Genomic DNA, 13,913 nt, shown 5'->3' with positions numbered 1-13,913 from the left:
GATAGGTGTCTTGTTGCCTGTTGCTGTTGTTAAAAAGTATTTTCCTTTATGAAATGGGGATGAATGGCTAGTAGTTGACTGTTTTCATGTCTTCAGCAAAATAAAAAGTTGGCAACTCTGTCACCAGAATTTTTTGAAATGTTAGTGGTCCGTGAAATCCTACAATTTGGAAACATGGCTTGGAGAGCTTGCAAGGTCCTCTTTTCTGATCTGAAATTTCCACAATTCTGGGTTTTCAAAGCTGAGAGGTGAAAGCCCTGACTCAAGCCTTTCTGAGACCTCTCGGAAGCCTTGTCCTTGCTCCCAGAAACAGAAGTCTGGGAAAAGGGATGTGTGCACTGAGAATTATTATTATTGTTATTATTATTAAATAGTGTTACAACCTCAAGAAAGAACATATCTATTTACCATTCCTCCACTCCAACATCACTATTTACATTTCTCAGTGGTTCTTTCTGATCCCCTGGAAATTATTTTGCTGAAAAGAATATACACTATTCCTAATATAAAACTCCTGTGGCCTGAAAGTGCAGGTAGGTCTTTGTTCCATGCCTCTAGCCACTCTGGATTTCAGACCGGGTGACAAGAAGGTGACCAAGTGCAGAGACTGAGAGAGGTTCACATGCAGCTCCTGGGTGCAATCACAAAAAGCTGTGAAGATACATTCCCATGTGCCTGGAGGAACTGTCACCAGCATCCAGTTGGCTTCTGGCCTGTGGTGACCTTTGCAGGACTGGGGAGCTGCTACTCACTCTTGCTGGATGACAGGCCAGAGGATTACAGGTATATGCCAGAGCAGATGGAGCCAGGGACCTGGGGCACAGGACGGCTTGTTCCAGGCACCAGGAGGTGTCGGAGATGTCAGAGATGACCAGGGCCTGATGAGACGCAAGGGTTCACCCTTCATCAGACGTGCTAGGCCAGATGGAATCAGATTCCCTACCAAGTTCACGGGGTGACTTCGTCAGATCTGTCGCTCCACCACTGACAAACTGAAACTTCAGGCAAGTCACTTTCCCTCTCTGAGCCTCAGGCATTCAGAAATAAAATTCCACTGAAAGAATCCAATGTCATCGAGAGGGGCACAGCGGGGATTTAGGGACTTCGAAGGACGTGGTGATGTTTCTTTTCTTAAGCTAGGTGCTGGGTACACGGGAATTTATTGTATTATTGTTTTTTTATGATTAATGAGCATTTTAAAATCAATATTCTTTTATCTTTATACAATAGTTTAATAAAAACAAAACACACACACACACACACACACACACACAAAATCCATCCCTTTGGTAACTGGCTCTTTGAGCTGGACCACTGCAGGCTGGCACGGGTTCTGCCAGCAGGCTGTTCCCTAACACTGCAATTGTGTGTCTGTATGATTCATCCTGGCCCCAAGCACCGCAGAGTCCCGGTATCTGGGACCTGCACTCAGGGAAGGGCCCACGTGCCTCTTCTCCCCACTGAGCAGGACAGGAAAATAAAATGGTGAATGTGCAAGCAGGCATGCTGGCACTGGTAACTCATGTTTAAACTGAATTCTTAACCACATTAAAAGTCTGAATATGTTCAACCTGGGCATAAAGACTTCACAAAATCTCCACTCACATGTCCACAGGACCAGGCTGAAGACGCTCCCGCATGAATGTAATGACTCACAGTTGTCATGCCCCAAACAGACACTCCAAGCCTGAGTATTCTCTGCTGCAGGAGCTGCACCTCCAGGGGTGGCAGCCAACACTCTCTGCAGGACTTTCAGACAAGCTGAACTTGCCCAGCCAGCCGGCAACAGCATCTACTAGCTCATCCAGGTTTCCGGAAACCCCATCCTTATTTTTTTGTGCCTCATCATCCCAGAGGGCGTAAAATAGTTCATTTCAAGTTTTGAAAAATATGTTTATCTCAATGACTCTGAATGACTGGCTACTCAGCCTGAAGCTTTGATCATGAAACTATGCAGGAGACCCCTCTGTGTAATTATTACTACTGCTAATAACTGTGGTGCTATTTACATTTATTTTTTCTCAAACTTAAAACACTCATGAAAGATATTCCCCCCATCTGACAGATGAAATAATGGGAGGCTCAGAAAGGTTAAATAACTTGCTAGTGATGGGAAAGCCAGGATTCAGACTCAAGGTGATCTGGCTCCAGACTGTGTTCAGCAAGATGGGATGAAAGATCTTACCGGGGGGAAATGCCCTGTGTGGGAGAGACAGCTAAAAAGGACTCCGTTTTGGGGGAAAGAGAATCAATATCCCCAAGACCCACCCTGTCACAAACTGGGGTATGTTCACATGTCTTGTGCTCTTGTGACTTGCCAAGCTGACTCTGAGCCCACTGGACTGGGTGATTCTTATCTGTGCAATGAGGATGCCACAGACAGAAGATGCTACTTCCTGCTTCCAGTCTGGTCATCTGGTCACTGCCCCACCAGGCGTCACCTGGAGGAGCAGCCTGGCTTGTCCTGCCCACTCACCTGTTTACCTGTGCTCAGAGGCCAACTCCTACAGACAGGTTTCTTTCTAGCAGCTGGTCAGTTTCACTCCCTGGTTGACACCCAGCAGCTCCAAAACAACAACAAAGACTCACTTCCTCTGAAGCCTGCCCTCCCCGAGTTCATTCCTGATACTTTGCTGTGCAAGGAAAGTTCAACAGCTCCCTTCCCGTTTTAGAGAATCAAGTGGTGTTGGGTCACTGGCACTGCCTCTTTATTAGGGAGGTTTAAAAAAACCCATCCACAGAGATTGGGATTGACATATACACACTACTACATATAAAACTGATAACTAATAAGGACCTACTGTATAGCACAGGGAACTCTACTCAGTATTCTGTAATGGCCTATATGGGAAAAGAATCTTAAAAAAAAGAGTGGATATATGTATATGTATAAATGATTCACTTTGTTGTACAACTGAAACTAACACAACATTGTAAATCAACTCTACTCCAATAAAAATTATATATATATATATATACATACATATATATACACACACACACACACACACATATATATGTATATATATATATATATATATATATATATATATATATAAAAACCCATCCACAAACATTTATTGAGCTGTTCTGTGTGTCAGGTTTAATCCCGGGTGCTGGGGACACAGAGGCAAGTGAGTCATGAGCCTAGCCTCAGGGAGCCCACAAACACTGAAAAGAACCCACACAGAGGGCGAAGAGCCCGACTCAGGGAAACACTAGGAAATACTAGAAAGCGCAACCAGATCACTGCTAGGCCGTCTTCTGGGGAAGGGATGGTTAGAGCTTAAAGGGGTCTTCACAGCAGGTAGGAAGTCTGGTGTTGCCCGTCTGTCTTCTACGGACCTTTCAGTGCAGCACTGGGAAATGGTTAGCCAAGGCCTAGTGCCACACTGTCCAACACGATAGCCACTAGCCATGTGTGGCTTCGTAAATTTAATTTAAATTAAGAATTCTGTTTCTCAGTCACGCTAGTGGTTACTCTATTGGACTGTGCAGACATAGGGCATTTCTATCATCACAGAAAGCCCTACTGGACAGTGCTGGCTGGAGGATCACACATCTGGATTCCAATGCCAGCCCTTCTATACTACTTACCAGTCATGTGACCTTGAACAAGTGGCTCTACCTTTCTGTACCTCAGTTTTCTCATCTGCAAATGGGGATACTCTCCTCAAAGTCTGGTATGAAGATAAAATGAGCTAATGCATGTAACACTCTTAGAATCACAGTGACCAGGTACACAGTAAGCACTCAATAAATGTTAGCATTATTATCACTAGTCCGTAGCATCTAGGAGGCAGATATTGTGCCTCATGTCACTGTCTCTCTCTTGGTGCTGCCAGCACAGCAGATGCCCAGCCAATGCCTATCAATTCCTTTTTCCCTGGCTGTTTTCATCCGGGGCTAGGTGACACAAATCTGCCACCAGGGGGTGAGAGGTGGGAGTACTCACATCTGTAGAGATGGTTCCACACAGGGAAGAAGGCCATGTAGAGGGCCACATCCCCCACTGTCGGGTAGGACTTGAAGATGGAGATGATGGCAATCTGGATGAACATGAAGAAGATAGGGTGCTCCCTGGGGTAAGACAGGGCAGACAGGCAGAGAGAGGAAGATCGGTCAGGGACCAGGCCCAGCCCAGAGACTCCTGACCCATCCCTGAAACCCAAAAACACTCTCCAGGGGACTTCATGGAGGCATTGGCTCTGTTACCCACAAGACACGGGGCCGGGCCAAGCAGCAGAGCAGAAAACTGCAGGGACCCAGAGATGCCCAGAGGTGGTGAGAAGAGCCCAGCAAACACTAGAGAAAGAGCCCACAGAGACGGTTCGATCAAGCCCCACCCCCGCCAGCTCTGGGCCTTCCGCCAGGAGCTGCCGGGGAAGGAGAACACGTGAAGTCAGTGCCCTTTATTACTGGGCTTAAATGACTGCTTGTCAGAGTTATCAGGCAGCCACCCATGCCAGAGGCCCCTCTAACACTGGACCCAGGGCAAGAGGTGCCTCCTTGCTGATGCTCTGTTTCTCTGACAACAGGGTCAGTGGGGGCTACAGATCTTTAGCTATGATGAGCTCCTTTCCAGAAAGAGAACTGAGAACTGCACGCAGCTGTTCGCTCTTAAGGGCTGGAATTGGAGTTCTTGTTGCCTTAAGCTAGTAACACTGGCTACCATTTCCTGAACCCTCACTTGTGCAAAGTTCTGTGCTAGGCCCTTTTCTTGCATCATTACATGCGATTCTCACTTTCCCTCAACTACCCCTCGAGATAGGCAATGCTGTCACCACATTTGCAGCTGAGGAAATCAGGTTCAGAGAAGATAAGAGAGTTCGTAAGTGATGGAGCTGTTTGTCTCCAGAACCCCTAAGCACCACCAATGCTATTCTCCTGAGTGCCCAGCAGGATCACAGCTCTGATCAGGGAGGGTGAGACAGAACTCAGTCTCCTGTGCTCCTCAGAGAGCTGACCAAGTGCTGAAGGGAAGCCAACAGGAAGAAGCGAGGTGTGCACCCTGCTCAGCTACACCTAAACAACATGCACGTGGCCTACTTCCACACAGGACCTGGATATCCAGCTCATGAAGGTTTTCTTCAGGTTAATGGCATGGCATTCTCCTCTTGCAGGTCAAAGGTCAGGGTGACTCAATGGGTGTAAATCTGAGATGTGGAGACAAACGTGTACACACCCAAACACTATATAGCAAATGACTCAGAAACTCAGCTTGGCAAAGTCACGTAGTCCTGTAGCCTCTAGGAAGGGTCCAGCTACTTCAGTGAGCATCTTCCTAAAGCTAATCCAAGTCACTGGCTTCGGGCTTCTTAGGTAGCTGGTAACAGCTGCACCACTCCTATGAAAAGGCTAGTGACAATGTAGTGCCAAAAAACATGGAGACCAGAACCCCCTGCAACAGTGCCTGGGGAGAGGCGCCCTGGAGGGCCTGTTCTCACAAAGCTGGCACTGCAGGGGCCAGAGTGGAACTTCATATCCAGGCATAGGAGGGCAGCTGCAGAGGAGGTCAGGTATCTTCATATATTCTGAGGCCCTGGCTGGGATTGGGTGGAGGGGAGGGTGTCACAAGATGGTAGTGCTACTGTCTACCCAGGAGCTATCTGTGGCCTTTCACGTGCTAACAACAGAAGCTGCTGGAGAGCTGGCTACACAGAGTGAGGAAAGGTGCTCCGGGCTCCCTGCTTCTCTCAGCCCAGTGGCTGGGCCTGACCAGAACAAGGGCAGGAAATGTGGACCACAGACAGCTGGAGAGCTCGGCTGAGTAAGGCTGCCAGAATTCTGGAGCCTGCCGGGCCAAGGAAGAATGGTTTTGTGTCAGATACTAGGCCAAGGCTATGTCATGGGAAGGAAACATCAACTCTGAGCTTTTATAGAATAGGAACCATGTGCATTGGTTCACTGGCCATGGAGAATGGCAGGAAGGTTAGAGCAGAGAACTCAAGCTCTTAAAATCTAAATCAAACTCTTCCAGCCTCTCTGGACCACACAGGCATATCTATGCCTATTGGTGCCTGTTTTCCCTTCTCTGAAGCTAGGATAATAGAACCATTTCTGGGACCTACTATAAGTGATCTCTCTCAGGAGCCTGGCATGGTGCAGGGGACTGAGCATAGATTCTGGAGCCAAGCAAACCTGGGTCTGAATCCCAGCTCCATGCTTACTGGCTGTGTGACTCTGGGAAAATTGTTCCACCTCTCTGAACGGCAATTTCCTCAACTATAAAATGGAAGTGATAATAACATAATGCCTACCTCCAAGAGGTGCTGGAAGGGTTAGGCATGAATATATGTCAAAAAGCCTAGAAAGGTGGGATGGACAACACATGTTAGCCCTCTTACACTGCAGAAGAGAGCTTTATAGGCAACCCTTTTGAGGGAAACTGATCAGATGATTAAACAGAGCTGCAGGTAGCCAGCCTCCCGACTAATACATCCTGAGTCTCTTTGAGCAAACTGTCACTGGGATGCTGATGAGCACCCAAAAAGATCCACTTTTTTCAAGGATACCTTCCACACCCCAACACTGCTCTTGTCTAAAACAGTGACTGGGCTCAGCAGCAATGTGGGTTCAAGTACCCCAAAGTGAGGCCAGGGGAAATATAGGGCTCCAAAGCACTGTCTCTGCACCCTGTACTCATGTGTGACTCTATTGCTGCGTACAGCCACTGAAGCGACTGAGGGCAGGGTTCCCTGGGCAAAAATGGCACAAACCTGATAGCAGATGTTCCCAGTTTGAAGGGCACCTGTAAAGCTACAAATGACTCTGTGGACAAAAAACCAGCAGGTCCAACCACTTACTTTAGCTTTATGGCTAAGGGGATGGTGTAGAAGAAGACGTTGATCTGAAACACACATACAAAGAAGAGGCTGAAGTGCTCAAACATCTCTGCAAAGAAGTACCAGAAGAGGCCAATGTTTGGAGTAAGATCTGGAACGGAAAGTCTGGAATAAAGACAAAAAAGGGAGAGAAAAAACACAGCAAAGTTATGAATGATCTGCTTTGACCTGGTTTTTCTCCTGAAGGCTTTGGTCACTGCTGGGCAGTCAAGGATGACTTTGTCTCCACAGAGATCAGGAAGTGAGGGGCTCTCCAGGCAACCGGGATATAGGTAATTAACAAAAACAAGGGGCAGAGACACAGAGAATAATAACCCATAAAAAATATTGCCTGAACCAAACTCTGGCACGCATCAAAGATCTGAGACAAGGCAGGGATTCGTGCTAGAAATCAAAAGACCAGCCCCTCTTTTACTGCCCAAGATATATGTGCTCAAAACCAGGAGATACGCAGCACTGTAGCAGAAGAGGAATGGGTTTGAAATAAACAATACCTATTTTGAGCATTCTAAAGACTTGTCTGGAAGACAAGGTCAAAGATCCTGTTCCTGCCTATTCTTGTTCCACATGCCCACAGCAGGAGCCAGAAGACTGAGTGCCTGACACTGCAGTGAGACGTCTAGGGGCCCGAGGAACCACTGCCAGGTTCTGGCTAGGATCCCAGACCTTGTTTGAGAAATAATGGTTTAACTGGAAAACTTCTTGTCTGGTTATATCAGATAAAGATTGGTTGCAATTCTGGCTGTTCTAAAATTTTTACATTACATTAAAAAATATATACGGGGTTGAAACTGATGTCAATTCACAATTTTAAAAGTACAACAAGTGAAGCATGGAAAGGGAGAGAGAGGCAATAGTTCATGGTCAGATTTCTCTGACGAAGGCCTCCACCCAGGGCAAGTCTTTGCTTCCTGCTGTAACTACATTTCCTTTTCTGTGAAATGAGGTAAAGAACACAATCTGTGGACCAGCAGAAAACTAGGAAAAGCTTTTCATCGGCGTTACAAACTCTTATCTGAGGCAGAGCATGAAAAGCTGAAGGTTACTAAGTCATTGTTAGGCTCAGCCAGGATTTAACACAAATAAGCAGCCCAGAATCCCAAAGGGGAGCCTGCCACAGATCCCTTTCCCACCCTGGTAGGTTTAAGTGTCTTATCACCCACTGAGCTGTGAGTTCCTTCAGGCTTGGGCAGTTATCTTCCTCAGCAAACCACAGAGAGAATATGTGGAAGTGCCTGCAGAATTCATTCTGCAAACCCATTTTGATTTTCTCTAAAAGTCTGACATATTGAAGGTGGCTTTGTTTTAAAACTGCTGGAGACCCTCTTGCGATAGAGGAATACATCCATTCCTGTTTGGGATTGAATCAAAACCTCCCAGTCAGAGGCTGGTAGTTGCTTTGGATGTTCCCAGAGAGTGTTCTTTAATTGCGCTAGATCAAGCCAGTGGTCCTCAAAGAGTGTTCCCTGCACGGGCAGCATCAGCATTGCCTGAAAATTTATCAGAAATGCGAATTCTGGGGTCCCTACTCCAGGCTTATTTAATCAGAACCTCTGGAGGTGGAGACCAGCAATCTGGGTGTTGACGCCCTGCAGGTGATTCTGAGGCACACTAAAGTTCGAGGACCACTGCTCTAGATGCTACCTGTGCTTGCTCTCCCTCTAATTCCAGATGGAGCTGTGAAAACTAAATTAGCTTCCAGAGGTTTTCTAATGAGGTCATTACTTACATGAAGCCGTAGACTGCAGGGATGAAATCCCAGGAACTGAGAAGGAAGAAGGAGAGGCAAACAATTACCACCAGGCTTCCCAAGTACATCATAGCATACTCCCAAGAGAAGATCCAGAAGGCTTTGCTCTTCACTTTCACGGGTATGTATTGCCACTGGGAGAGAAGGCAGAATGGTACATTTAAGGATCTCAAGGACAAACAGCAGGTATCAGACTAAACTTCAAGATCCCTCCTGGAAAACACAGGACACAGAATAGGTGAAAATCAAAGGATTGAAAATATATGCTAGGTAAACACTAACCAAAAGAAAATTAGTTTGGTTATTATTACCAGTAAAATAGACTTTAATGTAAAAAGTAATGCAGAGATAAAGATATTCTATCATGATAAAACGTTCATCAGAAAGATATTACAGCTCTAAACTTGCAGGTACCTAATAAAATAGTCGCAAGGTATATAAAACAAACATGGACAGAGCTACAAAGGAAAAATACACAAATCCATCATCAGTGGATAACTGGTAGATCTAACAGACAAAAATCAGTAATGAAGTAGAAATATGAATAGTACAGTTCATGAATTTGTTCACAAAAGATCTTAAAAAACAAATACACTCAGGCTTCCCTGGTGGCACAGTGGTTAAGAATCCGCCTGCCAATGCAGGGGACATGGGTTCGATCCCTGGTCCGGGAAGATCCCACATGCCACGGAGCAACTAAGCCCGTGTGCCACAACTACTGAGCCTGTGCTCTAGAGCCCATGAGCCACAACTACTGAGCTCATGTGCCACAACTACTGAGCCTGTGCTCTAGAGCCCACGAGCCACAACTACTGAGCCCCCGTGCCACAGCTACTGAAGCCCACTCGCCTAGAGCCCGTGCTCCGCAACAAGAGAAGCCACCACAATGAGAAGGCCGCGTACTGCAACAAAGAGTAGCCCCCACTCGCTGCAACCAGAGAAAAGCCCACGCACAGCAACGAAGACCCAACGCAGCCAAAAACAATAAATAAATAAAATAAAATAACAAAATAAATAAATTTATATATATAAAAAAAGACAAATACACTTATAAAACAGTGTACCTGGAGGATTCACATTCATTTAAAACATTTTGGGGGATTTATAAAAACTGACCACGTATCTGAATCAGGCCATAAAGCAATATCAACAGACTTTAAGGAATCTGTATCATACAGACCCCATTCTCTGACCATAATGCAATTTCTCAAAATCATTAATAAAAAGATAACCTAAAAATACATTAGGAAAGTGTTAAACACTTTAGCAAGTAACTCAGGAGTCAAAGAAGGAATGATAATAGATAGCTTTGATGTTAGAAATTAATGGTTATAAGGGAATTCCCTGGCAGTCCAGTGGTTAGGACTCCGTGCTTCCACTGCTGGGGGCCTGGGTTCAATTCCTGATCGGGGAACTAAGATCCCACAAGCAACACAGCACAGCCAAAAAAAAAAGAAAGAAATTAATGGTTATGAAAATACCTTATGTCAATATTCAGGTAATACAGATAAAACAGTACTCTGAGGGAAACATACAACCATATTAACCATATTTGAATAGAAGCCTGAAAATAAATAAACATCCTTTTTAAGATATCAGAAAAAGAACAGAATACACTTCAAAAAAAGGAAGGAAATAATAAAAGTAAGAGTAGAATCTGTGAAAACAGAAAACAAAGTTATAACACAGGCACACCTCATTTTATTGCACTTTGCACTTCACAGATACTGCATTTTTCACAAACTGGAGGTTTGTGGCAACCCTATGGGCACCATTTTTCCAAAAGCATTTGATCACTTCATATCTCTGTGTCACGTTTTGGTAATTCTTGCAATATTTCAAACTTTTTCATTATTATTGTTATGGTGACCTGTGATCAGTGATCTTTGTAATTGCCTTGGTAAACCATGAACTGCATCCACACAAGACAGCGAACTTAACTGATAAATGTGTGCGCTCTGACTGCTCCACTGACCAACTGTTCCCCTGTCTCTCTCCCTCTCCTCAGGCCTCCCTATTCCCTGAGACATAACAATATTGAAATTAGGCCAACTAATAACCCTACAATGGCCTCTAAGTGTTCAAATCAAAGGAAGTGTTGCATACTTCTCACTTTAAATCAAAAGCTAGAAATAGGCTAGCCTGAACCAAGATGGCGGAGTAGAAGGACGTGCGATAACTCCCTCTTGTGGGAACACTAGAATCACAACTAGCTGCTGGACAATCATCGACAGGAAGACACTGGAACTCACCAAAAAAGATACCCCACATCCAAAGACAAAGGAGAAGCCACAATGAGACGGTAGGAGGGGTGCAATCACAGCAAAACCAAATCCCGTAATTGCTGGGTGGGTGACTCACAGACTGGAGAACACTTATACCACAGAAGCCCACCCACTGGAGTGAAGGTTCTGAGCCCCACATCAGGCTTCCGCACCTGGGGGTCTGGCAACAGGAGAAGGAATTCCTAGAGAATCAGACTTTGAAGGCTAGTGGGATTTGACTGTAGGACTTTGACAGGACTGGGGGAAACAGAGACTCCACTCTTGGAGGGCACACACAAAGTAGTGTGTGCATCGGGACCCAGGGGAAGGAGCAGTGACCCCAGGAGAGACTGAACCACACCTACCTGCTGGTGTTGGAGGGTCTCCTGCAGAGGTGGGGGGGTGCCTGTGGCTCACCGTGGGGACAAGAACACTGGCAGCAGAAGTTCTGGGGAAGTACTCCTTGGCGTGAGCCCTCCCAGAGTCTGCCATTAGTCCTACCAAAGAGCCCAGGTAGGCTCCAGTGTTGGGTTACCTCAGGCCAAACAACGAACAGGGAGGGAACCCAGGCCCACCCATCAGCAGTCAAGCGGATTAAAGTTTTACTGAGCTCTGCCCACCAGAGCAACACCTAGCTCTACCCACCACCAGTCCCTCCCATCAGGAAACTTGAACAAACCTCTTAGATAGCCTCATCCACCAGAGGGCAGACAGCAGAAGCAAGAAGAACTACAATCCTGCAGCCTGTGGAACAAAAACCACATTCACAGAAAGACAGACAAGATGAAAAGGCAGAGGGCTATGTACCAGATGAAGGAAGAAGATAAAACCCCAGAAAAACAACTAAATGAAGTGGAGATAGGCAACCTTCCAGAAAAAGAATTCAGAAAAATGATAGTAAAGATGATCCAGGACCTCGGAAAAAGAATGGAGGCAAAGATCGAGAAGATGCAAGAAATGTTTAACAAAGACCTAGAAGAATTAAAGAACAAACAAACAGAGATGAACAATATAATAACTGAAATGAAAACTACACTAGAAGGAATCAATAGCAGAATAACTGAGGCAGAAGAACGGATAAGTGACCTGGAAGACAGAATGGTGGAATTCACTGCTGCAGAACAGAATAAAGAAAACAGAATGAAAAGAAATGAAGACAGCTTAAGAGACCTCTGGGACAACATTAAATGCAACAACATTCACATTATAGGGGTCCCAGAAGGAGAACAGAGAGAGAAAGGACCAGAGAAAATATTTGAAGAGATTATAGTCAAAAACTTCCCTAACATGGGAAAGGAAATAGCCACCCAAGTCTAGGAAGCGCAGCGAGTCCCATACAGGATAAAACCAAGGAGAAACATGCCAAGACACATAGTAATCAAATTGGCAAAAATTAAAGACAAAGAAAAATTATTGAAAGCAGCAAGGGAAAAACGACAAATAACATAAAGGGAACTCCCATAAGGGTAACAGCTGATTTCTCAGCAGAAACTCTATAAGCCAGAAGGGAGTGGCATGATATATTTAAAGTGATGAAAAGGAAGAACCTACAACCAAGATTACTCTACCCAGCAAGGATCTCATTCAGATTCAATGGAGAGGTCAAAAGCGTTACAGACAAGCAAAACCTAAGAGAATTCAGCACCACCAAACCAGCTCTACAACAAATGCTAAAGGAACTTCTCTAAGAGGGAGACACAAGAGAAGAAAAGGACCTACAAAAACAAACCCAAAACAATTGAGAAAATGGTCATAGGAACATACATATCGATAATTACCTTAAATGTGAATGGATTAAATGCTCCAACCAAAAGACACAGGCTTGCTGAATGGATACAAAAACAAGACCCATATATATGCTGTCTACAAGAGACCCACTTCAGACCTAGGGACACATACAGACTGAAAGTGAGGGGATGGAAAAAGATATTCCATGCAAATGTGATTCTGGTGTTCTCACAAGAGGGAGTGAGAGCACGTCCTTTCTTTCTCATCAAAAGAAAGCTGGAGTAGCAATACTCATATCAGATAAAATAGACTTTAAAATAAAGAATGTTACAAGAGACAAGGAAGGACACTACATAATGATCAAGGGATCAACCCAAGAAGAAGATATAACAATTATAAATATATATACACCCAACATAGGAGCACCTCAATATATAAGGCAACTGCTAACAGCTGTAAAAGAGGAAATAGACAGTAACACAATAATAGTGGGGGACTTTAACACCTCATTTACACCAATGGAGAGATCATCCAAAATGAAAATAAATAAGGAAACAGAAGCTTTAAATGACATAATAGATCAGATTTAATTGATATTTATAGGACATTCCATCCAAAAACAGCAGATTACACTTTCTTCTCAAGTGTGCATGGAACGTTCTCCAGGATAGATCACATCTTGGGTCACAAATCAAGCCTCAGTAAATTTAAGAAAATTGAAATCATATCAAGCATATTTTCTAACCGCAACACTATGAGATTAGAAATCAATTACAGGGAAAAAAAACGTAAAAAACACAAACACATGGAGGCTAAACAATACGTTACTAAATAACCAGGAGATCACTGAAGAAATCAAAGAGGAAATCAAAAAATACCTAGAGACAAATGACAATGAAAACACAACAATCCAAAACCTATGGGACATAGCAAAAGCAGTTCTAAGAGGGAAGTTTATAGCTATACAAGCCGACCTCAAGAAACAAGAAAAATCTCAAGTAAACAACCTAACCTTACACCTAAACGAACTAAAGAAAGAAGAACAAACAAAACCCAAAGTTAGCAGAAGGAAAGAAATCATAAAGATCAGAGCAGAAATAAATGATACAGAAACAAAGAAAACAATAGCAAAGATCAATAAAACTAAAAGCTGGTTCTTTGAGAAGATAAACAAAATTGATAAATCATTAGCCAGACTTATCAAGAAAAAGAGGGAGAGGACTCAAATCAATAAAATTAGAAATGAGAAAGGAGAAGTTACAACAGACACCGCAGAAATACAAAGTATCCTAAGAGACTACTACAAGCAATTCTATGCCAATAAAA

At 44.3% G+C, this 13,913-nt stretch overlaps 1 protein-coding gene across 4 annotated transcripts in view; it reads right to left on the bottom strand.

The window, feature by feature from the left end:
• PIGU (phosphatidylinositol glycan anchor biosynthesis class U) overlaps positions 1–13,913 on the bottom strand; it is a 122,189-nt gene that overhangs the window by 38,236 nt on the left and 70,040 nt on the right. For 3 of the 4 annotated variants that reach the window (XM_068525167.1, XM_068525166.1, XM_068525165.1), the window contains exons 8-10: positions 8,575–8,729; positions 6,807–6,950; positions 3,956–4,080 (exon numbers count right to left, since the gene is read on the bottom strand). In XM_068525167.1, the coding sequence (XP_068381268.1) occupies positions 3,956–4,080; positions 6,807–6,950; positions 8,575–8,729 (424 nt within the window). Of the gene's footprint in view, positions 1–579; positions 1,144–3,955; positions 4,081–6,806; positions 6,951–8,574; positions 8,730–13,913 lie in introns of those variants that run through there. The other variant, XM_068525168.1, reaches the window with a different exon arrangement.

Source organism: Eschrichtius robustus, chromosome 16 (genome assembly GCF_028021215.1).
Source record: "Eschrichtius robustus isolate mEscRob2 chromosome 16, mEscRob2.pri, whole genome shotgun sequence".
Lineage (NCBI taxonomy): Eukaryota > Metazoa > Chordata > Mammalia > Artiodactyla > Eschrichtiidae > Eschrichtius > Eschrichtius robustus.
Note: the sequence above shows the minus strand (reverse complement) of the source record. Positions and strands in the feature narration are given on the sequence as shown.